This window comes from Diabrotica virgifera, chromosome 9, assembly GCF_917563875.1.
Source record: "Diabrotica virgifera virgifera chromosome 9, PGI_DIABVI_V3a".
Lineage (NCBI taxonomy): Eukaryota > Metazoa > Arthropoda > Insecta > Coleoptera > Chrysomelidae > Diabrotica > Diabrotica virgifera.
Genome location: NC_065451.1, coordinates 36007413 through 36034730, shown reverse-complemented (window position 1 = coordinate 36034730; position 27318 = coordinate 36007413). Strand labels below are relative to the sequence as shown.

At 33.4% G+C, this 27318-nt stretch overlaps 1 protein-coding gene across 1 annotated transcript in view; it reads right to left on the bottom strand.

Moving 5' to 3' along the window:
- Window positions 1-2041: 2041 nt before the first annotated feature.
- LOC114329374 (sensory neuron membrane protein 1-like) overlaps window positions 2042-27318 on the bottom strand; it is a 93983-nt gene continuing 68706 nt past the window's right edge. Inside the window, exons 8-9 of the mRNA XM_050662029.1 lie at window positions 14587-14712; window positions 2042-2401 (exon numbers count right to left, since the gene is read on the bottom strand). Of these exons, the coding sequence (XP_050517986.1) occupies window positions 2246-2401; window positions 14587-14712 (282 nt within the window). The 3' untranslated portion in view covers window positions 2042-2245. The remainder of the gene's footprint in view (window positions 2402-14586; window positions 14713-27318) is intronic.

The window sequence follows — 27318 nt, the reverse complement described above, 5'->3', positions numbered from 1 at the left end:
TCTAAGAAACTATTTAGAGCTGCTGTAAGTAAAATAAGAATTGCCATGTTGAAATACAACCTTTGATAGAAGATGGAATCTTAAGACGAAGATATCTAGAGGCAGACCTGGCATCATATCGCAATCCAGTAATAATACAATTTGAAAATCCGTTTAAAGAAAATAAAAGCCTAACAAAATACACAAAAAAGTAGTCCCCTTGAGAGAAAAATGAGAAAAATTCTATCCAGTGGTGACCTTGGGACAATTAAATTTAAGAATATTGCACTTATAAGTATTTTTAACGTGGCTCTTTGAAATATAGACTTGGACATTAATGAAGGTAATTAGTGATTGGCTAGAAGCATTTGAGATCTGGATCTACACAAGAGTGTTAAAAATAAGTTGGGTGGATGGAGTAATAAGTGCTGAGATGTTGGGGAGAATGAAAAGAGAAAGATTTATTATCGCGGATAATAATACAAGGCAAAATATAAGGAAAGATTAGTATTGATATAAGATTCATTTTTTGCCTGTAATCTAAGAAAGTGGTACAAATGCAGTTTCCTTGGTACCTACTATTCAGAGATACAGTGTGACAAGTGGAAGTGACCATGATAAGTACTAACGCTATTAAAGCAGATATTAACTAAAGAATCAGAAATCCAGAAATATCCTGAACAACAAGAGGCTATATCATAATTCCATCAAATCGGTAAAAACATACTTGGGGCAGACCTGGCATCATATCGTAATCCAGTAATAATACAATTTGAAAATCCGTTTAAAGAAAATAAAAGCCTAACAAAATACACAAAAAAGCAGTCCTCTTGAGAGAAAAATGAGAAAAATTCTATCGAGTAGTGACCTTGGTGACAATTAACATTAACCCTCTAGCAGGCAAAACCGAAATAATAGAGATAGAAAGTTGGGAATTTTTCTTTAGGCAATTATTGGTAAAAGAAACTAAAAAAAGCAATAAAACAGATAAAAAAGTTTATTGGCTCACTTTCTTGGTAAAAACGGTGAAGGTTCTTTAAAAAACACTTGCCGGATTAAGCATAAAAAAGTTGGTTGGTGAAGCATTCTTTAAAGAACACTTGCCAGATTAAGCAAAAAAAGTTGGTTTCAGTAATAATATATTTTTTTATAGGCAAGCGTTCTTCAAAGAACGCTTCACTTTGTCAAACATTTTTACAACTGTTTTTTTTTTCTGTAATCAAACTAATACCTTTCTAAAATAAAAAAAACAAAAATAAGTTCACTATTTTTTTTCCCTGAACCGGCAAGCATTCTTCAAAGAACGCTTCACTTTATCAAACATTTTTTACAACTGTTTCATTCTGTAATCCAACTAATAATTTTGATTGATAAAATACATTTATGTTACTTACTAAAAAAATTCCCAATTCGATTGGATATTTAGAATACAAATTATATTTGATACAACACGTGGTCGTTTCGACAAATAATTATCGATGCGTCTACACTGACTTTTTGAACAATATTGAAAGCAGCGTGCAAACCAAATTTTGGATGGCATTAATCTTTTCAGCAAATGTTAAACACCTGTTGATGGACGGAACTGCACAAGTTTAAACGATAATAATATTGAGGTATAGGTTTTTCAGATTTCCAAAGACGAATTCTTTAAAGAACGCTTGCCGGTTAGAGGGTTAAGAATATTGCGCTCATATGCATTTTTAGTGTGGCTCTATGAAATGTAGGCCTGGACATTAATGAAGGTAATTAGTGATTGGCTAGAAGCATGTGAGATGTGGATCTACATGTGTGGATGTGGATGGAGTAACAAGTGCTGAGATGTTGAGAAGAATGAAAAGAGGAATATTTATTACTGCAGATGATAACACAAGGCAAAATAAAAGAGAAGAGGACTATTGATATAAGATACATTTTTTGCCTGTAAACTAAGGAAATGATACAAATTTATTTGCAAAGTACTATTCAGATATGCAGTGTGACAAGTGGAGTGACCATGCTATTTACTAATGCTATTTAAGCAGATATTAACTAAAGAATCAGAAAATGATTACTACAATGATTAATTTTTATCAGTGATTTTATTGATAATTAAATTCCATATATTTTCTGGTACTTAAACAGATACAAAATAATAAATGATATACAATATTATTATCACAAAATTTCTGTGTTTGTTACCAAAATATGGTGTAAGGTGCCAAAGTGACAAACTCAGTGATCATTCTTCTCAATGAACAAACGGCAGAGGATGTTCCTGGAAAGATCAAGGTGCTTGTCTATAGATCAAGGTCAAAGCTGATATCAGTAAGCAAGCTACTCCAATTACTATCACGAACCATTTGAGTATGTTGACGGTGCTGAGGGTTTTGAAAAGGCTCTCTTGCAAAAGACTTATGTATTTGTCTTCAATGATGAGACTCTGAAATTAAAAAAAAAACATTAGCAAATTATCCACATTTATCGCTATCTTTACTATGTAGTTTATACTTCTGGTAGGTAGTAACAGTAAAATAATGCTTCGATTATTATTTTTCTCGTTGTATTTTTAATTTTTGTCAGTACAATTATTACGGTTATTACAATAATAATTATTGTAGGTATCTACTAGTAACCCACTCACACGACATGGCAAGTATATTAAGTAACGATTATTCGCCAAGTATACGAGTCTTTTGAGTTCCGCTTTATACGAGGTATGTAAAAAAATATGAATTTCGCTCAAGAGTAAAGTACCTTTATATTTCACAATATCGTAAATTGTTAGTATAAAAAGTGGTTTGGAATTAAAAACTATGTATTAATATGCAATTAAGTACATAGTTCTTGGGCCCACATGTAAAATTATTAGTTATGACCACACCGTCGAAACTTTTTGTACTTGTTATTTGGGTGGAGTCGGACAAATTTGGAGCTTAGCGCATTAGAGTAGTGGGGCGTTTGTCTGTCAAAAAATTTATAACCACGTTGGTCATTTTATTTTAATCAATGGTTTTTATCATATAGGGTGTCCCAAAAGTAGCGGAACGGTCGAATATTTCGCGAACTAAATATCGAATCAAAAAACTGAAAAATACGCGTTCAATCATATTTAAAAATCGATCCAAGGACACTAAACACCAATCCCCATTACACCCCCTGGAGGTGGGGTGAGGGGTAACTTTAAAATCTCAAATGGAAACCCCAGTTTTTCTTGCAAATTTTGATTCTTTACGTAAAAGTAGGCAACTTTTATTCAAGACATTTTTTCGAACTGTGGATAGATGTCGCTATAATTGGAAAAAATAATTTATCCTGATACCATAGGTAAATTATAGAAACGGTCTAATATCTCACGAAATACACTTCCAAATGAGAAACCAAAAAACAGATTTTTAATCTTTTTTGAAAACCTATCAAATAACACCAAACATGACCCTCCAACCCACCCCCTGGAGGTGGGGTGGGGGGTAACTTTAAAATCTTAAATAGCAACCCCCACTTTTTATTGCAGATTCGGATTCGCCATAAAAAATTAAGCAACATTTATTCGAAACATTTTTTTAAAATTTCTGATAGATGGCGCTAATAAATCGTATTTTTCCAATCAAAGCGCCATTTATTAACAATTCTAAAAATTTTTCGTGATGAATCCGAATCTGTAATAAAAAGTGGGGATGCTATTTAAGATTTTAAAGTTACCCCCCACCCCACCCCCAGGGGGTGGGTTGGAGGGTCACGTTTATTATTATTCGAAAGGTTTTTGAAAAAAATTAAAAATCTGTTTTTTAGTTTCTCATTTGGAAGTGCATTTCGTGAGATATTAGACCATTTCTATAATTTACCTATGGTATCAGAATAAATCGTTTTTCCCAATTATAGCGCCATCTATCCACAGTTCCAAAAAATGTCTTGAATAAAAGTTGCTGACTTTTACGTAACGAATTAAAATCTGTAAGAAAAACTGGGGGTGTCCATTTAAGATTTTAAAGTTACCCCCCACCCCACCTCCAGGGGGTGTAGTGGGGGTTGGTGTTTGGTATCATTGGATAGATTTTTGAAAATGATTGAACACGTATTTTTCAGTTTTTCGATCCGATGTTTAGTTCGCGAAATATTCGACGGTTCCACTACTTTTGGGACACCTTGTATAAACAGCGAAAACAATTTTGCCGGACAAAAATATTTTGCCATAATATGACGCGTCGGACACGCTAAATATGTCAAATTTATGAAAATAATAAATTTATTACCACATGGCTAATTTTAACAGAATCTACCATTTTTTTACCTTTTTTTATGCTGGGTTCGTGCATCCCTTATCTTCACAACCATTTTTCCGACAAAAGTAGTAGGTTACAAGTAATTATATTCTTAAACAAGAAATGTAATTGCCTGACAAAAATGTTGGGAACCGAACAGAAAACTTAATTCTTTTAGGATATCGACGTCCTTAAGAGGACGGTCAATAAAATTTTTAAAACAGTGCTTCTCGGTTACTTTCGAATCGATTTAGCTGAAAATTGGTAGACACACTAAGTATAGCATTCAAAAGGGCGTGACGTAGAGTTGTACCCAAAATTTTCCAAAAAAAATTCCGAAAAGAGGGAAATGTTTGGAAAAATTTTGATCTGAAAATGTGTGTACATACATACTTCTTGAACAATGACAAACATCGTTCTGTAGTTTTTTTTCTTGAATTTTCAAAAAAAAATTTCTACCAGAGGGAAAATTTCGGAAATTTTTTTGAAAATTTTAAAATGGGTAGGGAAAGAAGGAAAGAAGTGGTTGCTGGAAATAATGAGAGAAGCATGGAGAACAAACAAAATGCCGAGAGAGTGGGAAGAAAACTTACTGATGCCAGTTCATAAGAAAGGAGAAGAATCCACCTGTGGAAACTATAAAGATATATGCCTGTCATCAGTAGTGTTCGAGCTCTATACAAGAATAATTGAAAGAAGATTAAGAATAGAGGTAGAAGAAAAACTTGAAGACGAACAAACAGCATTCAGAGCCAAAAGGCAAACAGTTGACAACATAAGCATATTACGTAATATAATAGAAAAAAATAATGATCGTGGAACAAACATATATATGACCTTCATAGACCTTAAAGCAGCGTTCGACTCGTACTGTAGAGGAGCTTGTAATACAGAGGAAACTATTAGAGATAATTAAAAGTACGTACGGCAGAGTGGTGGGAAAAGTGAAAATGGGAGGTAGCAGATCACCAGAATTTAGGATGAACAAGGTGATAAAACAGGGAGATATCCTAAGTCCACTCCTATTCGTCATAATTATGGATAAATTATTTAAAAATGTAAAAAGAAGAACAAACCACTTAAAAACAATAATAGGCTACACGCACCTAACACCAGTTATGATAGAATGATTACTACTGTATGCTGACGACGTCGTTATCTTAGCAGACAACCCGAGAAAGATGCAGCGACTAACTAATGTATGGACTGAGGAAATAGAAAAACGAAATTAGAAATAAACGTCAGCAAATGCAAGACGATGAAAATAGGTCAGCAGGAGCAGGATATTGCAGGCGAAACACGAGTGCTCTGTAAAAGACAAGAATTGGAGAGGATGACGGCCTACGAGTAGCTGGGCACGATAATATCGAATGACGGAAAGCTAGACCAAGAAATTGCAAATAGGACAAAGAAAGCTACGAAAATGTTGTATTACCTAACTTAAATAAGATTATAAAAAAGAAGAAGAGTTCCTTTTGACTATTGACTTTTATAAGATATTATGAGGTTTGAATGACGGATAAGTTTGTAACAATACATTTGTATTTTAATTAAAAACTATTAAAATTAGTCTTAACTTCTATAAAGAGTTAATCCAGAGAACGAATAAAACATGGTGGCAGCTGATTTGTAAAAATACGGATGAGAAAACTCGAAAAATTTAGAGGTTGGTTAGTACAAAAATACAAAGTACGAAAACAGCACAGTTAAGCATCAATTTGGAAAAAAATGCCTGATAACGCTCCAGTTCATGAATCACCGTCGATAAACCTCACTTTATCACCTCCCGAATCATTTAATTTCCATCCAAGTGATTGGGCACAATGAAAAAACCGCTTTCAACGATTTAGACGAGGGTGTGGCCTTGATAAAGCATCTGATGGAAAACAAATTGATGTGTTAATTTATAATATGGGGGTAAGAGCTGAAGAAATATTCTCATCATTTTCACCAGTTCCAACTACATATGATGAGACATTAAAACAATTTGAAGATTATTTTATACCCCGTAGAAATATTATCTATGAAAGGGCCAAATTCCTAAATCATAAGCAAGGGAGTGATACTGCAGAGAAATTTATTACTGACTTACATAGTCTATCAAAAACATGTGATTGGGGGACTTTGAACAATGATATGGTTTTATTAGTGTTGATTATCGGAATGAGAGATACAAGCATAAGTGACACAACTGCAACTTGATGCTGCACTTACTCTCGAAAAAGCTGTAACCTGTCTAAGACAACATGAAGAGCTGATCCGTCAAAAACAAAACCTAAATGAACCAAATGTTTCTGCTATAAGAAAACAATCAACTTACAAAAAATCACAGAAGCCCCAAAATTGCCAACAGTCAAGTAAAGGTGAGAAAACGAAAAAATGCCCTAGATGTGGATATGATTGGCATGATAAATTAGCAAACTGTCCTGCAAAAAATGCTAAATGTGGTACATGCAAAAATGAAGGACACTACAGCAAGATGTGTTATAAAAATAAAAAGTCCAAAAATAAAAATGTACATGCCATTCAGCAAGATTCAGAGCCTGATAGTGACGAAAACTCTTATGTACATGAAATTAAAGCGAGTGATGACAGGAATGTGTGGACACAAAAACTACAAGTAAGCTGCAAAGAGATAATGCTTGAACCAATCACATTCAAACTGGATACTGATGCTGATGTAACAATGGTACCTGTCCAAGTGCTGAGTAATGTAATAAATGAACTACCTCTAAATGAATCTTCGAATAAAGTATTTAGTGCAAAAAAGCAAGAAAGATTCAAAATACTACATACAGTAAAATTAAAACTAAAATATAAAAATAGCGAAATTACAGAAAATGTATTTATCTCTGAAGATATTGATGTCCCATTGTTGAGTAGGAAAGCATGCCAAGGCTTATATTTAGTAAAAAGAATTTATTCTATAAGCACTGAGACAAATTGGGTCGCAGAATACTCCTCATTATTCCAAGGACTAGGCAATATGGAGGGTGAATACAAAATTGAAATAAAGGAAAATGCTGAACCATATGCTATTTCTGTACCAAGAACTGTTCCAGTTCCATTGAGAGACCAAGTAAAGGAAGCTTTGGAAGAAATGCAGAGAAATGGTGTCATTGTTCCTGTAGATCATGCGACCGAATGGTGTGCCCCAATGGTAGTAAACATAAAGAAAGGAGGAAAAGGGGTCCGTATCTGTGTCGATCTGTCAAGATTAAATAAAAGTGTCAAACGTCAGTTTCACCCAATTCCCGTAGTAAAGCTACAACTTGCAGAGATTAGAGGGGCTAAATACTTTAGCAAACTTGATGCAAATCATGGATTCTGGCAACTTAATTTAGCCGAAGAATCAAGATACTACACAACCTTTTTAACCCCATTTGGAAGATTTAAATTCCAGAAATTACCTTTCGGCATTACATCGGCACCAGAGGAATTCCAGAAAAGAATGTCACGAGTCCTTGAAGGGGCAAAAAATACTCTAGTCCATATGGATGATGTGCTGGTTTGGGGAAACACAAAAGAGGAACACGATGACCGCCTAAGAGAAGTGCTCGAGAGAATCAAAAAAGCACGTATAACCTTGAATAAGGGCAAAACTGAATTCTGTAAGCAGAAAATCGATTTCTTGGGATTTGTGTTGTCGAAGGATGGGGTAGCACCAGATCCAGGCAAGGTGAAAGCAATTGTAGACATGGAAGCACCAAAAAATGTCAAGGCAGTTCAACGCCTTATGGGTACTGTAACATTCCTAGCGAAATTTATCCCTAATAGGAGTGAGATTATGCAACCAATTACAAGTTTAGTTACAGAAAATAAAAGAATTGCTTATATCAGCACCTTGTTTAACAATGTATGATGCAAATAAACCTACAATCCTATCCAGTGACGCTTCTACCAAAGGACTGGGAGCTGTATTACTTCAAGTTGAAGGTGGTCATAAGAAACCTGTAGCATACATCTCGAGGACTTTGACTCCAGCTGAACAAAATTATGCAAACATAGAAAGAGAAGCACTAGCTCTGACCTGGGCAAGCGATCGACTAAAGAGTTTTCTGATAGGAAAACAATATACCATAGAGACCGATCACAAGCCACTTATACAAATATTTAAAACTAAGCATCTCGATGATCTGTCCCCAAGACTTCAAAGGTTTAGAATGCGCATGATGCGTTATGACTACAATATTGTATATACCCCAGGGAAAAATTTATATATTGCTGATACTTTATCTCGTAAACCCATACCTTCAGAAGATGACAAAGAATTAGAAGAAGAAATCGATGCCTTCATTCATGGAGTCACTCTTGCAGGTATTCACACATCTGACGAGAATGTAACACGAGTTGCTAACTCACAAAGCAATGATCAAACCTGTAATCAACTGAAGAACTACATAATGGGAGACTGGCCTCACAAGTCTGCATTATCAGGTGATGTTGAACCATACTACCCAGTACGTCATGAACTATCAGTTGTGGATGGTATCCTTCTTAGAGGAAACCGTATGATCATTCCATGTGAGCTCAGGGCAATGATGTTGGAAAATTGCACGCTGGCCACTTTGGAATAACTAAAACTCGTCGTCGTGCTCTGGGAACGATGTGGTGGCCAGGAATTTCTCAAGAGATAGAAGCCAAAGTAAGATCTTGTCCTATCTGTATTCAAAACTCGACAAACCATCATGAACCTTTATTGCCAGCTAAATTTCCAGATTATCCATGGCAAGTGATATCAATGGACCTTTTTAAAACTGAAGGAAAATGGTATATCGTCGTAACTGATAACTATTCCAGATTTTTTGAAGTACTTCCTGTTCAGAACATAAGATCACAGGAAGTAATAAACATCTGCAAAACAATATTTGCAAGATATGGTATACCACAGTTGGTTTGTTCCGACACTGCACAATTTCATGCTGTTGAAACATCAGAGTTCCAACAGTTTGCAAGAGAATGGGGGTTCTCTACATCGAGAAGTAGCCCACAATTCCACCAAGCAAATGGCGCAGCAGAAGCTGCTGTAAAAGTCGCAAAAACCTTAATAAAGAAGAATAAGAACAACATAGAGATAGCACTTCTGTCCTATCGAAACACACCACTAGAGAACGGATTCAGTCCATCCGAAATGATGTTTGGAAGAAAATTGAGAGATAATCTACCATCAATCGCATTAGCTGAATTTAAATCATCAAAGAAGCTAGTAAGCGCGGAGAGGAAGTACCGCTCGAAATATAAAAAATTATATGATGGAAAACATGGACCGAAGAATTTGAGTCGACTTCAAATTGGTGATTTTGTATGGATCACAGACCTGAAACGACATGGTGAAATCATTAACGAAGTTAATCCAAGATCATACATAGTTAAAACCGCCATAAGCACCATAAGGAGAAACCGTTTTCATCTGATCCCTGCTCCATATCTAAGCAGTATCCCCGATGGAGTATTGAAACAACTGCCAGGGATTCAACAAACAAATTCGACTCCAGAAACTACACCGACTACTCAACAACTAACATCCCAAAGACCAACAAACATTGAGAAAGGTAGTCAGGAAGTGGAAAGTCACCCAACTCAACCCAAAACGCCTGTACGACTTCCAACGCCAACGAAAACTGATGGACCATTTAATATTGAGCAGAGTAAGAATACAACGCGCTCTGGGAGAGCGGTTGTCAGACCTTTACGCTATCGTGAAGATTAGTCAGTAGTTATGTTGAAGATGTATCATCTTGAGGGGGGATGTTGTATTACCTACCTTAAACAAGATTATAAAAAAGAAGAAGAGTTCCTTTTGACTATTGACTTTTATAAGATATTATGAGGTTTGAATGACGGATAAGTTTGTAACAATACATTTGTATTTTAATTAAAATAAAACTATTAAAATTAGTCTTAACTTCTATAAAGAGTTAATCCAGAGAACGAATAAAACAGAAAATATATTATGCGATTAGTAATACGATACTGGGAAAAACGGAAATCAGCCAGGAAACAAAAATACATGTATATAATACAATCACAGTACCAACTCTTCTATATGTAAGCGAGACATGGGTCACAAATAAAAGACATGAAAGAGCCATAAATGCAGCAGAAATGAAGCAGCTGAGAAAAATAGCTGGCAAGACGAAGATGGGCAGGGAAAGGAACGAAAACATCAGAAACGTGCTAAGTCAGGAACCAATAGAGAAAAAAATTGAAAAAAGAAAACTGAATTGGTTTGGACATATAACTAGGATGAACGAGAACAGACTAGTAAAGAAGGTGACAGATGCGAAAAGACAGGGGGAAAAAGAAGGAGGGGCAGACCTAGAAAGGGGTGGATGGAACAAATCGAGGAAATCAGGACAAAGAGAGGGAAAACACTGCAATAGATGAAGGAAATGGCAGGAGACCGGAAGGCGTGGAAGAAATGGGTAAAAGATGGATAGGTAATACGACGGTAATAATAATAATAGTCCGACGCTCTTATAGGGCATAAGGACAACGAGAAGAAGAAGAAGAAGAATATTTTGGCACGTCTTGAGAGAAGCTTGACCTCATACCTCATTACATGTTGAACAACAAAGAAAGATTTATTCCCCGCCTGTATTCGTATTTCAACCTCCCGTTCTTCTATGTCACTGGTAATAATTGTTGTTCCTAGGTATTTGAATTCTTTGACAACCTCAAAATTATAATTGTTTATGGTAATGTTTTGTCTTATTCGCCGTTGTTCCTTTCTTGACACCACCATGTATTTAGTTTTTTCTTCGTTCATTTTTAATCCCACGTTTAGTGTTGCTTCTTCAAAGATTGAAACTATGTCCTTAATTTCCAGTGCTGTCTATGCTACTGCATCTACGTCATCTGCAAATGCAAGAACAATCTTTGCTACTCTGGCAGTTATGCCTGGTTTGACTCTGGTATAGATTTTTTGCATTGCATATTCCAATGGTAGATTAAATAGTAATGGGGACAGCGGGTCTCCCTGTCTGAGTCCGGTATTTACGCCGAAGGCCTTTGAAGTTTTGCCTTCTATTCTAATTTGTGCAAAGCGCAAAAATTTAAAAATAGGAATTGTTTACACACAAGATAAGAAAAGTTTATTGACTATTTAATGTTCGTTAGATTTTTAATATAGGTACATTTTGTTTTGTGAAAATTTTCTTATCAATTCAGAACGGAAAAGTTATCATACTATAAATAAAAATGTTTATGCTAAATAAAAATAAGTTAGGTATCGGTAATTTGACAAAAATTTGCATTTTGTTTTGTTTATAACGATGTAATGGCTATGTAATTATTGTTTTTAATTCCAAATAACTTTTCACAATAAAAATTTTCTATATTGTGAAATTTAAAAGTAATTTTACTCTTGAGCGAAATTCTTATTTTTTGACACACCTCGCATAAAACTGAAAAAATATGATATATATGATTCTATGATTGATTCCAACTTACATTGTATATTATAATATAATATATTTTATTATGTTATAGTCGGATCGAGGACCGACATTAAAAGCATGGACTAAGCTTGGACGTTAAGCATGAACATTAAAAATATTCACCATTAACCTTTTGGAGGCCTTTGAAATGTGGCTGCACAGACGTATACTGAAAATACCATGGACGGCTATGCTGACAAATGTGGCAGTCCTTAAGAGAGCAAATGCTGCCCGCGAGCTGCTTGATAACATCAAATATAGAAAGATGGCCTATTTTGGACACGTAGTAAGGGGATACCGGTATAATATTCTTATATTCAACTTATTATGATGGGTAAAATCGAAGGACGCAGAGGAATTGGTAGAAATCAGGCCTCTTGGTTGAAGAATATCCGGGAGTGGACAGGAATAAAGAAAGCAGAACACCTATTTAGAATAGCTCGAGACAGAGACAGTTTCGCCATGTTAATCGGCCACGTCAAGGGGACTTGATAGGGCACGTTAAGAAGAAGATAGTCGGTTCGCTAATCTGGGACACAGCCCTCTAGAGATTTTAGTAATTTTTTGTGTAAAGTTACATTTTGACAGACTAGAGGTGGCTGGAAATTACTATACAACGAAGCACACCAACAAGCTCATTTCAGTGGCGGATCCAGAAATTATGTTTGGGGGGGAGGGATCCTGGGTCTTGAGGGTGATTTAATTACCTATCTCTGATGCAAGGTGACTTAGTCTTACCAACCTTAGGATACGTGGGTTTACAATTATGGGGGGGGGTCATGACCCCCATGACACCCCCTGGATTCGCCAGTGAGCTCATAGCCAATATTAAGAGTAAACAAACGTAAATAAAATAAATCTTAAACCAATAAAAAATTATTTATTTACACCATAATGTTGTTGCTCAAGCTGTTTCTTTGTGGCATCTTATACAATAATTTACTATTTTATTGGGAAATAAGCCACAGTTTAATTTAAAAATAAAATCTATTTTTAAAATAAATTTCATTTTTAAATTAAATTGTTGCTTATAGTCCTGTCGCCAGGCGGGATACAACGGCCTCCTTTATTCAGACATACTTAAGTTTTTTATGTATTTTGACCCGTAAAACACGAATTTTTTGGGTAACAGTTGATCCGGATGTCGATAAGATTGTTATAAACAAAGAACTTGAGGAATTAAATAACAGCGATTTCTTGCAAAACAAAACATTTTTTTGTATTTTTTGGGCAATTCTAAGGAAAAAATGTTCCTACAAGTTTTTCGTAGGATGTATAGTTTTCGAGATAAGCGCAGTTGAACTTTTAAAAAATCGAAAAATTGCAATTTTTGAACCCAAATAACTTTTGATTAAAAAAATAAAATAGCTATTCTCCTTACCGCATTTGAATTTTCAAGTCAAATTATATCGGTTTTGATTATTTGCATTGCTAAAAATTTATTTTTTTATTGTTAAACAAAGCTATAAACACATAGAGTTTTACAAGCCCAATGCATGCGCTTTAATGTATGTTACGTAGAAACTGCCTCGCTTGCACTTGTACCTACTCTACCTACTCGTTCGATTTTAAATGAGAAATCATTGATATTGTTCTTCCGCTATAATATTTTCCATGTGTCACGATTCATTTTCAAACAAATTAAGTCAAAACATAAAGTGAAACGTACGCCGATGTGTGTAGTATATAGTATACAAAATGTTCGAAATGTACAAAACACATCGACGTTAGTTTCACTTTATTTTTTGACTTAATTTGTTTGAAAATGAATCGTGACGCATGGGAAAAGTTATAACGGACGAACTTATAATATCATTCAAGCACTATGTGTTTATAGCTTTGTTTAAGAATAAAATAATAAATTTTTAGCAATGCAAATAATCAAAACCGATAGAATTTGACTTGAAGTTTCAAATGCGGTAAGCAGAATTGCTATTTTATTTTTTAATCAAAAGTTATTCGGGTTCAAAAATTGCAATTTTTCGATTTTTTGAAAGTTTAACCGCGTTTATCTCGAAAAATATGCATCCTACGAAAAAACATTTAACATTTTTTGCCTAGAATGGCCCAAAAAAACAAAAAAATGTTTTGTTTTGCGAGAAGTCGCTGTTATGTAATTCCTCAAGTTCTTTGTTTATAACAATTTTATCGGCATCCGGATCAACTGTTACCCAAAAAATTCGTGTTCCACGGGTCAAAATACATAAAAAAAACTTGGGTAAGTCCGTCTGAATAAAAGCCTCCGTTGTACCCCCCATGGCGACAGGACTGTTTAGTATTTCCCAAAAAATAGTAAATTGCATAATAAATAGATATACTGTATTGATAACAAATGAGAAAATTATTTATTGCAAAAAATAAAAATATTTTGATGAAATAAATTCCAAAAAATTTTATAAATTCAGTATATACTCTCACTATTTGCAATAATTCTTCTTTATTTAACCCGGGAACAGTCGCGCTCTCTTCTGTCACGTAAGCAGTCACTCCTTAGATTAAATCTAACAATACGAATTTAAAACAAATTTATTAAGTTATTATATTTTAATTTACTTGTTATGTTAAAAATATGTATTTCTAACAATTTTAAAGCTAATTGGTTCTTACCAAAGCCATAAATTCCACCAAAAAAATAAAAAAGAATAAAAAATACCTACGCATTACTACAATCTTCCTCAAGGCACTTACGAGTGGAAAGTTATGTTGCAAAATTTTTCACCAAGTTATCACGGAAAAGGATAAAATGTTAGATTCTTTCTAACGGCGCGACTGCTCCCGAGTTAATGAAATAGTAAGTTTATTTGAGCTGTTAATAGTATGAGGTACGAATTTTTGTGTTGTATGTTTCTTATTCTGAATATATGTCAATCAATATTAATCTCAGTAGAGCGAATTTGCTGTAACTATATTTCTGCAATTAAGCTTACCTCTTCTACCCAAATTAATGGCATCAGTGCTTTGCTCATGTTTGCCAGGCTTTCCATACCTTCTACTGGTCTTAGAAACATATTGAATTGGATCCTTTGGGCAGCGTATAACGGCAGACCACTTAGCTGACAGAAAAAAAAAACAAAAATTAGAATCAATTGTGATCATCATCATCATATAGACTTAACCTAGTTTGCCATATAATATGCTAGCATACTAACAGGCCAACTAAACTTTTAACCTTCTAAGGTATGGAGGTATATTAATATATTTAATGTCCGACTGGTATATTATTTGACAAATAATGACATGATTTCGAAGTCAGTTAAGAATGATATAATGCCCTAGAACGTTATTTTGAAAAATATCGCCCTAGTGTATTAAATTTAAATAACTAGTTAAGTACTGTCAAGTTGACAAATAACAACCTGAGTAAAACTATAGTTATCACAATTAATTCAAAATTCATTCAAATTTTTTGCAATTAAAGAATAATTTAGTCGGACAATAAACGTTTAAGGCACCACGGGCATTATAGATAATAACGCTTTCGGTCAACGTATATCCCTCGGGCCCAAGGCCTTCGGTATATACACCATTGACCTCAAGCGTTATTATCCTTATAATACCCTTGGTACCTTAATAACTACATATAATGTCTGGTATATTATTTGACAAATAATGGCATTATTTCAAAGTCAGTTAAATATAATATATTTCCCTAGGGCGATATTTTTCAAAATAACACCCTAGGGTATTAAATTTAAATATCTAGTTAAATACTGTCAAGTTGACAAATAACAACCTAAGTAAAACTATGGTTACCACAATTACGTTACTACTATTAGCCCAATAAATGACCGTTTTGGAGTGTAATTTTCAGAGGCAACTCCGAATTTCATGAAAATTTGGATTTAGGTTCTAATTTCTACTTAAACTCCACTTCAAAGTTGAATTTGTGCCGTTGGTTGCTTTTACTTGGGGGGTGACAGGCACCCCTTCTCGGGGGGTGAAAAACGCATGTTTAAAATAAGCCCGGAAATGGATAAACTGACAGATTATAAGCCACTTTCGTTCTATAAAGTTTTTTACGTAAGTTAATACTTTTTGAGTTATTCGCGATTGAAAATATTGATTTTTCGACAAAAAAACTACGTTTTCAGCCAGTTTTTCGCCAATAACTCAAAAAGTAAATATTTTATCGAAAAAAATATTATTAGCAAAGTGTGGCTTATAAAAAAAATGAAAAAAACGGTGTATCAGTAAAGTCTATAAATTGAGTAAAAGCAAAGTTGTAGCTCATGAAAAGTACGTTCTTATTCGTCTAATTCCAAATCGAACAATTCAACGCGCAATGACCGAAAAATTAAGCAATATTCGGGAAAAGTTTATTTATATTTTTAAAGTATTTAAAAAAAGCTTTATATTTGTTTTTTACAAAAATTTCGAGCGTCAAAAATAGACGAGTTACACTGAAAAAAAAGTTGGCCCCTTTTTTGGTAAAAAAAAATCGTGAAAATCTCCTTCTATTCAGCACCCTAAATAAAATTAATCGTTGCCGCTTTACCATTCATTTTAACTGTATGTGTATTGTTAATATAATCTGTAAGTTTAATTGGTTTAAAGTGCTTATTTTTGAAAAAAATTGGTTTTATAGTAAAAAAAAAATTTCTAAAATTTTTTTAAAAATTTCTTTTTTTTTTCAAAATAACTTAAAAAGTATTAGTGATAAGAAAAATCTTAAACAGTAAAAAAATGTAGGTTTTGCTATTATAAATATGCTAGTTTCATTTTGTTTTTCCGTGAGACAAAAATTGGTTAAGACATGGCTGTTCAAAATTTGTATACACTCGTGGATAGTGACCCGTTCAAGCTTTTTCAACAATAACTCTTTCAAAAATAAGCACTTTAAACCGGCAAGACTGACAGATCATATAAAAGATAGATAAGTAAGTAAATTGTTTGTAAAGCGGTAGCGATTAATTTCATTTGGGAAGCTAAACACGGGGAGATATTCATGATTTTTTTACCAAAAAAAAAAGAGGGCCAACTTTATTTTGAGCGGAGCTCGCTTATTTTTAATGCTAGAAACTTTTATGAACAATTAAAATAAAGCTTTTTATAAACACTTTAAAAAAGTTTAAATGATTTCCCAAGAAATTTCCCAAGAAAAAAAATTTCCCAAGAAGTGCTTAATTTTTCGGTGATTTCACCTTGAAATATTCGATTTGGAATTAGGCGAATAAGATCGTATTTTTAATGAGCTACAACTTTGTTTTTACTCGATTGATAGACTTTACTGATACAAAATTTTTTTAAATTTTTTATAAGCTACACTTTTGCTAAGAATATTTTTTTCGATCCGATATCTTTTTGAGTTATTTGCGAAAAACCGTCTAAAAACGTAGTTTTTCTGTCGAAAAATTAACATTTTCAATCGCAAATGCTTAAAATCAGCCAATTTATCCATTTCCGGTCTTATCTTGAACCTATATTTTTTCACCCCCGAGAAGGGGTAATTGTCACCCCCCAAGTAAAAGCAACCAACGGCACAATTTCAACTTTGAAGTGGAGGGTAAGTAGAACCTAAATCCAAATTTTCATGCAATTCGGAGTTGCCCCTGAAAATTACACGGTATCGCTGTATTTCTCGTTCATTTACTGGGCTATATTGCTGGTAAATCTACTTATTTGAAATCTAATTTATTCAAAACTCATTCAAATTTTTTTGCATAATATATAGAATATTTTTAGTCGAGCATTAAACGTTGAAGGCACCACGGGTATTATGGATAATAACGCTTTCGGTAAACGTTTATCCCTCGGGCCAAAGGCCCTCGGTATTTACACCATTGATCTCAAGCGTTAATATCCTTATAATACCCTTGGTACCTTAATGACGTTAAGTACTTCTGATACATTAGTCTTCTTTAAAATTCAAAATACTACAAAACAATTTGTAAGAAGCTACTTCGTAAAGCACCTGTTCGAAAACTGGAACATCAAAAATCCAAAACATCAAAACTTCATGAGATAAAAAATAAGATTGGACCATAACAACCACTTGAGGTATCCAGACGAAAACAAAAAATCATTATTTCCCGTTTACGACTTGGGCATACCCATTTTTACCCTAAACAGTCAACACTCAAAAAGATGTTCAAATACAGTATCCGCCAAAATAAACAGTACCGAATATAAAAAATATGTTTATGAATTAATTTTTATGATGCATGGTGCATCATGACGTTCAAAATGTGAATCATGGCGTTGCAAACAAGCTTTATAACGTTTCTGAAGATCATTAAACACATTTAAGAAAAGTGGTTGCTGCAAATGTTGAAAATACCTAAGTTATTATTCTTTGCCGTAATTCTCCAACAGTTTCTGTCAGATTTTCGAAGCGAAATATGAAATTCTTCATCATACCCCGATGGCAGGCATCAGGTGGTATTAAATCTGGTGAATGAGGTGGATACTCGAAATCTGTGCGACAAGAAATTATTCTGTTACAAAAATGTTCACGAAGCAAATTTATGGAGCGTTCGGCTGTATGGCTTGTTGCGCTATTATGTTGAAACCATGGCTTACGGATGCTTAAATTACGCGCACGACAAAAGGTTATCGATGTTATCGATTGTTAAAATGTTATTGCTATTTTTCTGACACTTCTTTTAAACATATGCCATTATTCCGATCAATTCCGTATGAACGGAAATAATGTTCTACTAAAAAAATTTTTTCTCCGGTAAAAAGAACCATAATGACACAGATTTTAACTAACCGTAGCGTAATGTCAAGTTGACAACTAATGACAAGCATAGCAAATATGATAAATGCAACTTGCGTGTGCAATTTCACAGCCTTCTTAAGTTCGTACTGTTTATTTTGGCGGATACCGTACGTATTATGAAGCAGATGTTTAAGCAGCAACAGCATATCTCTTGGAAAATCCACTGGAACACAATTAATATCACGTTACACAAGATCCGGCACACTGTCAATATATTTGAGCTTCCAACTATGTCTAGAAAGCCAATGGATATATGGGTATAATAGAATAGAAGAACTAAAAATGGAAATAAATGAGGGAAAGAGTCAGATAATGATAATCAACGACAAGGAAGATAAATTAGATAAGGAAATAAAGATAAAATGCAAAAACGCAGAACTGGAAATAGTTACAACTTACGAATACCTGGGAATTATCATTTAGTCCAGAAAGCCACTGCGCATCCGCTAGGAAAAATATTCTAATTCGGATTTTTTGCACAATCTTACTCAAAAAGGACTCCTTTTAACAAATTTGCATGTTGCCAGGACCAAAACGTGATCAAAAATTTTTTAAACGTTTTTTTTTTGTTTTTTTTCTAAAATTATTTTTTTGCATGGAAAAAAGTTTTTTTAGGTTTTTTGGATCATTCCAAACAGAAAAGGTCTTTGGTGGCTTTTCTCTAAAAATGACAGTTTTTGACATATAAGCGATTAAAAATTGAAAAATTGCGAAATCGGTCATTTTTAACCCTCAAAAACTATGTGAAAAACTGAAAATTTGAATGTTTCCAAGGTAGGTGCATATTCTTTAAACATCGATTGATGAAATCCCGAAGAGTTTTTTGCAATACAATATTCAAAACTCCTTTGTTTTTTAATTGCTAATCAAGCGTGCGCGACACTATTTTCCACCGACAGTGTGGTGCAAATGAAAGGAATAAATTCGTTATTTCGTAAACCGGCGACTTTGTATAAATACACTGTATAAATACACCCTGTATAAATAATTATGTAAATGTTTACATTACTGAATAGAGAATTGAAGAACGTTTCAAATGAGCTACCACACGACCTCTATTCTCATTTAAAAAAATCATCGATTACGTCATCACGCCCAGACGGATGACGTCACTAGTATACCATATATGCCACAATATCATAACTTAAAAATAAAAACCGACATGTTTCGGGATTTTTTTCATTTGCACCATACTGTCGGTGGAAAATAGTGTCGCGCATGCTTGAGTAGCAATTAAAAAAAGGAGTTTTGAATATTGTATTGCAAAAAACTCTCAGGGATTTCATCAATCGATGTTTAAAGAATATCTACCTACCTTGGCAACATTCAAATTTTCAGTTTTTCACATAGTTTTTGAGGGTTAAAAATGGCCGATTTCGCAATTTTTCAATTTTTAATCGCTTATATGTCAAAAACTATCATTTTTAGAGAAAAGTCAACAAAGACATTTTCTCTTTGGAATGATCCAAAAAAACTAAAAAAACCTTTTTTCATACAAAAAAAAATAATTTTAGGAAAAAACAAAAAAAAACGTTTAAAAAATTTTTGACCACCTTTTGGTCCTGGCAACATGCAAATTTGTTAAAAGGAGTCCTTTTTGAGTAACATTGTGCAAAAAATCCGAATTAGAATATTTTTCCTAGCGGATGCGCATTGGCTTTCTGGACTAATTACAAACGACAGAAAATAGACTTCAAATAACAAATAGAGCAAGGAAATCAAACAAGTTATACTATGCGTTAGCCCCAATACTGCGAAAAGAGAAACTTACAGGAGAGACAAAAATAAAAATATATAGCACGATTAGACTAGTGATACCGACTGTGCTCTATCCAAGTGAAAACTGGACAATTCTGAAAAAACATCAAAACTATCATAAGAGCAAGATAAATGCAATGAAGATGAGATATTTAAGAATGATAGTTGGAAATACAAAATAGGATAGATCAAGCAACGAGACTATTAGGAAAATGGCCAACCAAGAACCAATAATGAACAAACTAGCAAAGGGACAAATGAATTTAGCGATATCGACTGTACTTTATACACGTGAAAACTGGACAATTCTGGAAAAACCATAGATCAGGATAAATGCAATGGAGATGAGACATTTAAGAAGGATAGCTGAAAAGACAAAATGGGATAGATTAAGCAACGAAACTATTAGAAGAATGGCCAAGAACCAATAATGAGCAAACTTGCAAAGAGACAATAAATGAACTGGTATAGTCATTTGATGGGATGCAGCCCAACATAATTACAAGAAAAATCCACGAAGCAAAAAACATTGTAAAAATAAAAAGAGGCAGACCAAGAAAAAAATGGATACAGCAAGTAATAGAGGCGGGAAAAGTTAAAGAAAAATCATTCGAGGAATTGAAAATAATGGCAGGAAATATAGAAGTATAGAAGAGATGGGTAAATGGAAATTAAAATAGCGAGCCCAAATCCGACACCCTGGTAGGTTAAAAGAAAGGGGAGAAAGAACGATCGAGAAACTATGCGTATAACAGAAAAAGCAGTTATTCGAAGATTGAAAATGGCACACCCCGATTCACTCACCCCGGGCCGCATATTTACAGATGCTAGCGTGTGTAGACACCAGGGTGTTGAAATCAGTTAAGGTTTGGAAAAACAGTACATTTACAGATGCCAGCGCGTGTTGACACCACGGTGTGCCGCGGTGTTGAAATCAGTTAGGGTTTGAAAAAACAGTACATTTACAAATACTAACAGATTTGGACACCAGAGTGTTGAAACCAGCTAGCTTTTTTAGTAGTTATATATATTAATATATTAACACAAAAGAACAACATAAAAAATAATGTTCTTCTGAGGCTATTTCCTTGTGGCATTTTTATAATAATTAACTATTTAGATGGGAAATATAAATAGATAATAACACCCAATACTTTACCCGTGAGGAATACTTCATTACTCACGGGTCATTACTCACGGGTCATTACTCACGGGCTGAAGTAAGGTTCAAGTAGTGCATGCCACTTTTAGTATATTAGTTGTATATAAACCGCAGATAATTGTATATTATTCAACGAGCTTCATCATGTAATGATGGCTATTACTCACGATGATGAAGTTTGCGGCACGAGCCGAAGGCAAGTGTCGTAATTCATCAGAGTGAATAATAGCCATTACGTGCGAGTATAATCCTATACTTTTTCTACGACCTTTTTTATTTTAATTAGTAAAAAACATGATTTTCAACTACTCGAGATTAAAATTATACAGAATTATAAAAAATGTAACAATGGTTGAGTATACTTTTACGTTTATACCTTGTTTAATATGTATGAATTTTGACCTTTATCATTTTTAGTGAGAGTAACATTAGCGCATTTGCTGTGTTTATTGGAATTTATAACTTACACTTATTGTGTTTATTTTATAAAGTTATATTGTCTTGAGTATATTATAACATAGTTATATTATTATATTATATTATATAGTTAAATTTAAAAACGTACATTATAACTTTATAACATACGTCCACCAATAATAGCCATTTCTTATTTATTACATTGACAATAGGTACAAAGTGCTTAAAATTTTCGGAAACGAATAGAACTTGAATTGACTATTTCTTGTTGTATTCTTACAATACATAAGACAGTATTTGCCGTTTTTTTTAAATTTTTTAAAGCAACATTTATTTTTGTATATTATAATTTTAATCTCGAGTACCTAGCTCACAATATTATTTTTTTTACTAATTAAAATAAAAAAAGTCGTAGAAAAAGTATAGTATTCTACTCTCATGTAATGGCAATTACTCACTCTGATGATTTACGCCTTCGGCTCGTACCGCAAACTTCATCGTGAGTAGTAGCTGCCTATCAATGCATGCTCGTTGAGTAATATACTATGAAGACCTAAGTGGAAGAAGGGGGTAAGTAACATTTTCTAAAATTTTTAGTTTCTTAGTGAATGAAGGTGGTATGTAACTTCACTATCATATGATACTTATACTGTATCTCTAAAAAGCTTAATAAGAGATATTCTAGTGGATGAAAGAGGTATGTAATATTTAAAATACGATTCTTGAATTGAAGGAGGTATGAAATATTTTTCGTCTTTTTCAGGTTGAAATTGTTTATAACTCGAAAACTATTAACTTTAGAAAAAAATTACAAAATCAGCATTTCTTAAGGACTTCAAAACGCAAAAACATACAGGGTGTTCCATTTGAAAAAAGAAAATCCATTAGATTTACAGAAAAACGGAAGTTTTGACAACAATGTAATTGTCACTATTATATCGGCCGCATTAGAAAACCCTTTGTCACCAAAATCTATAAAAAATCGTGCATGCCGTTTCCAAGATAATTGAGGCTTTCCATATATAAAACTCAGTCTGTGTAATATACTCCATTTAATATTACAAGGTAAGGTATACAGAAGAATAAAGGCCAGGTCGAAGAAGACCGTCATGGCTTAGACACTTGTGAGAATGGTTTAACAGATCCACTGCATCCCTTTACCGAGCTGCCATTAACAAAATTACTATAGCCAATTTGATAGCCAACGCTCAATAATCGAGCACGGCACATGAAGAAGAAGATTATTTTGTATTCAATTACATAAATTTCTGTAAAGCTGATTATAGAGTATTATTCCACGCCACATACCCCTTTCATCCATTCAGATAAAAGATAGTTATACAAACTAAAATTAATGGAAGAAGGCGGTATGTACAGTTTTTATTTATTTTTAGAAAAAATACTAAAAATAAAATAGTTATTTTCCTAACAAGTGCAGAAAGTCATACTTTTCCGCACGCGACGCGTCGTTCGGCAAGCAGTCGAGTGCGGAAAAGAGACTTTCCGCAAGCGTTAGGAACAATATTTTTTCTACCAGTCTTTAAAAAACGACCAAATCTTAATCAATTAATTTAATTAATATGAAAATACATACACAAATTAATTCTTTGACAAGGTTGTCAGAACCAAACTTTCAGCATAATTGGTTAGTATGACGACGATCTTGGTTTCCATGATGACGATTCAAAACCACTGCTATTGTCTACTGATTTGACTTTGGAATATTATGTCAAAATTATTTTATTTCATCGAATTCTCGCGCTAATTTCATTAAAAGATGAACACAATAAGATATATTTGAAATAAATTAGTAAATAATATCTAAATATTACTTTTTCTTCAAACGTCAAATAATGATGACATTACTTATCTAACTTGATCCTGTCAAAGTTTGATGTCTCCGCCGGCAGCAGTTTTTTTCCCATTTCTTTACGGCGGAGGGAAAAATGTTGTCATGGCAACAATATGAAACATGTCACAAAGCAACAATACAAATGTCATCATTTTTATTTATAGTAATATTAAAAGTACAATTAGTTAATGAGGCATTTTCAAAATTGAAACCGTGTAAAAATGTTCCCGACTCTTGATACGCATTGGTAATTGTTGATGATACTGATGGTCGAGCACAACTGTCAGCAATCATTCCCGATGTTGGCGAATCATGAGGGTTTCAAATTTTTTGAGCATTATCGTTCTTATTTCTTATTGAATCCTCTTAAATAATCACCGACGACTTAATTATTTTAATTTCTAACATCTAGACGACTTTGATAGTTGTCACAGTTAATTTCGAGTAAAAATAGCGTATGAATTGTACTATTTATGGTTGAAAATTGCTACGTTTGAAGAAAAAATAGTATACTTTATTCGGCAAAGAAGCGACTTTTCTTGACTTGCCCTCTATTACGCGCCTCACTTCGTTCGGCGCGTAATATCGGGCGCGTCAAGAAAAGTCATGCTTCTCCGCCTCATAAAGTAATATACTATTATTGCATGTATTATAATTACTTTAAGGCCATATTAACATATCTAAATTAACACGCGTGCGGAAAAGTAAATCGCGTGCAGAAAAGTAACACGTGCGGAAAAGTAAAACTTTCTAAACTAAAACGCGTGCGCGAAAGTAGACATTTTTGTACGCTCGTAGAAAAACAAATTATCAACGTAAAGGAATGCTTATAATAGCAATATAAATAAAACCAAATAACACAAACAATATTTTCATGATAAAAGTAGAGGAATAAAAACTTTCACTGCCCATATCTCAAAAGGTAGGCTTTGTAACATACCTTCTTCTTCCACTTAGGTCTTCAAATAATAATAACAAAATTAAGTAATATCGATAAAAGTCTAAATATTTTATTTTGCTTATTGATTAATGTAATTAATTTTGTTTATTAACTAATTCTTTATACATACTAATTTATGTAAACTGTTATATTCTCCCAATATTTTTTCGCAAACCAGCAACGCAATAGCCGCCATGCCAGTTGCATTTAAAAGCAGTGTCAATAGAAGTTAGCATCTATGCATGTATGTCAACACACATCTATGCATGTATGCCTAGTGTCAACACACGTTAGTATCTGTAAACGTACTGTTTTTTCAAAACCGAGGCAACAAAAGGAAAAAAGAAGCAGAAACCTATTGAGAAACATCACAGAGAACCAATAACGCTAAAGAGCATGGATCTGCTCATTAACCTAAGATTTTTTATGTTGTTCTTTTATGTTAATCATGCCCCGCTAACTCTAATAAAAAACATGTAATCGTATTTATTTTCCTTCCGTTTAGTCAGAGGCGCTGATGTCGGCATTGTGATTGGTGGAACATGACTTTTGACAAATCCTGCGCTATCTGTGAATCTGTAATCTGTGTTCGTGTTCGTTCGTTCGTTGTCGTTCACTTATTTTATATGGTCGGTTATGTGATGTTGATGTGTTTGGTGTTTGTGTTTAGTTTGTGTCACCATAAAAAGCTGATATTCAGTCGTGTTTTTTGATATTTTTGTTATTTCATAATCGAGTACCTTTTTAAAGGTAAGTTTTTCTGATTGTACGTACTGTTTATCCAACAGTTTAAAAATACACATTTTATTTCGCGTTTTGTTGTTGGGTCTAATGGCCGATCAGCTGTTGTGTGCAGCCGATAAATTCAACAAGTAAACATATATTTAATCGAAATTAAATACTCATATTTCTATGTAAAATGTCACATTATTGTATAAATAAATAATAAAGAAACAAAAGTTGTTTGTGTTTTACCTTTATTGTCCACTTGAATAAAATAATATTAAATATTGGAAGTACCGTATGGAGGCTATGGTGTACCTAGCGTGGAGGCTAGATAACGCTACCCTTCCTATCCAATCAACAGCAAGAACGTTTAAAATTTCACACCTATTATGTCGAAGCTACAGACCACTTATGTGGAGGCCAGATTTGTAGTATCCTTCCAATTTTCCAGGTGCTGAAATACGTGACATATTTTTTGAAGGATAAGATCGCATTCTACCAAATCACACAACACTTTTTTCTATGATGTTAATATATTATTGTTTATATCCCAACAACGTTTAATTTTATTTGTTCATACCTAAATCACTTAAATATTTTTCCACAGCAGTAGATATATAAAATCAATCAATAGCCGTTAGCATCTATGCATGTATAACCACTAAAAAAGCTAGCTGCTTTCAACACTTTGGTATCCAAATCTGTTAGTATTTGTAAATGTACACACGCTAGCATCTGTAAACATACTTTTTTTCCAAAACCGAAGCAACAAAAGGGGAAAAAAGAAGCAGAAGCCTGATGAGAAACATCAAAGAGAATCAACCTAACGCTAAAAGGCATGGATCTGCTCATTAATCTAATATTATTTTTTAAAATTAACTATTTAGATGGGAAATAAGCCACAATTAAATTGAAAAAAAATTATTTTATTAACGTTTCGACGCCCAAATCGGGTGTCGTTGTCAAAATACAAAATCCTACTAAATTAAATAAAAATGTTGTTGCTTAGTAAAAAATACTTTAAAATGTATAATATATGTCTGAATTGCCAATATAAATATTAAATAAATTATTACAAGAATTTTTTACTAAGCAAAAACATTTTTGTTTAATTTAGTAGTATTTTGTATTTTGACAACGACACCCGATTTGGACATCGAAACGTTAATAAAATTATTTTTTTCAATTTAACTGTGGGTTATTTCCCATCTAAATAGTTAATTATAAAAATGCCTCAACAAAATAGCCTCAGAACAACATTATTTTTTATGTTGTTCTTTTGTGTTAATATATTATTGTTTATATCCCAACAACGTTTAATTATTTATTAATACCTAAATCACTTAAATATTTTTCCACAGCAGTAGGTATATAAAATCAGTGTCAATAGCCGTTAGCATCTATGCATGTATAACCACTAAAAAAGGTGTTAACACTCAGGTGTCCAAATCTGTTAGTATTTGTAAATGTACTGTTTTTCCAAACCCTAACTGATTTCAACACCCTAGTGTCAACACACGCTAGCACCTGTAAACGTACTGTTTTTCCAAACCCTAACTGATTTCAACACCGTGGTGTCAACACGCGCTAGCATCTGTAAATGTACTGTTTTTCCAAACCCTAACTGATTTCAACACCCTGGTGTCTACACACGCTATCATCTGTAAATATGCCCCTGGGCCAAACCCTAATTGCCAAACCTGCTTTAGTATTTTAAGCGTGAACTACATCTTTATGGAGCGTCCTCGGGATGCGACGCAAAGAAATTAAATTATTAAGATTTATTTTGGTCGATATATTTAAGTCGATAGATTGACCACTTCTGAGTAAATTTTATTCTATAATATTTTTTTGTAAAGTTGATACTTTCCAAATTATTAGCGATTGAAACATTATTCATTGAAAAAGCTCACGTTTTATAACCGTTTTCATGAATTTTACAAAATTTAATTTTATAGAAAAAATCATTAAAAAAAATTGTAGCTAATAAAAAACAAAGAGATTCGCGTCGAAAAGACCTAAGTATGTAAACCCAATAACAACTGGGGTATTGCTCTTTAAAAGATGGTCATTTTCGAAGAAT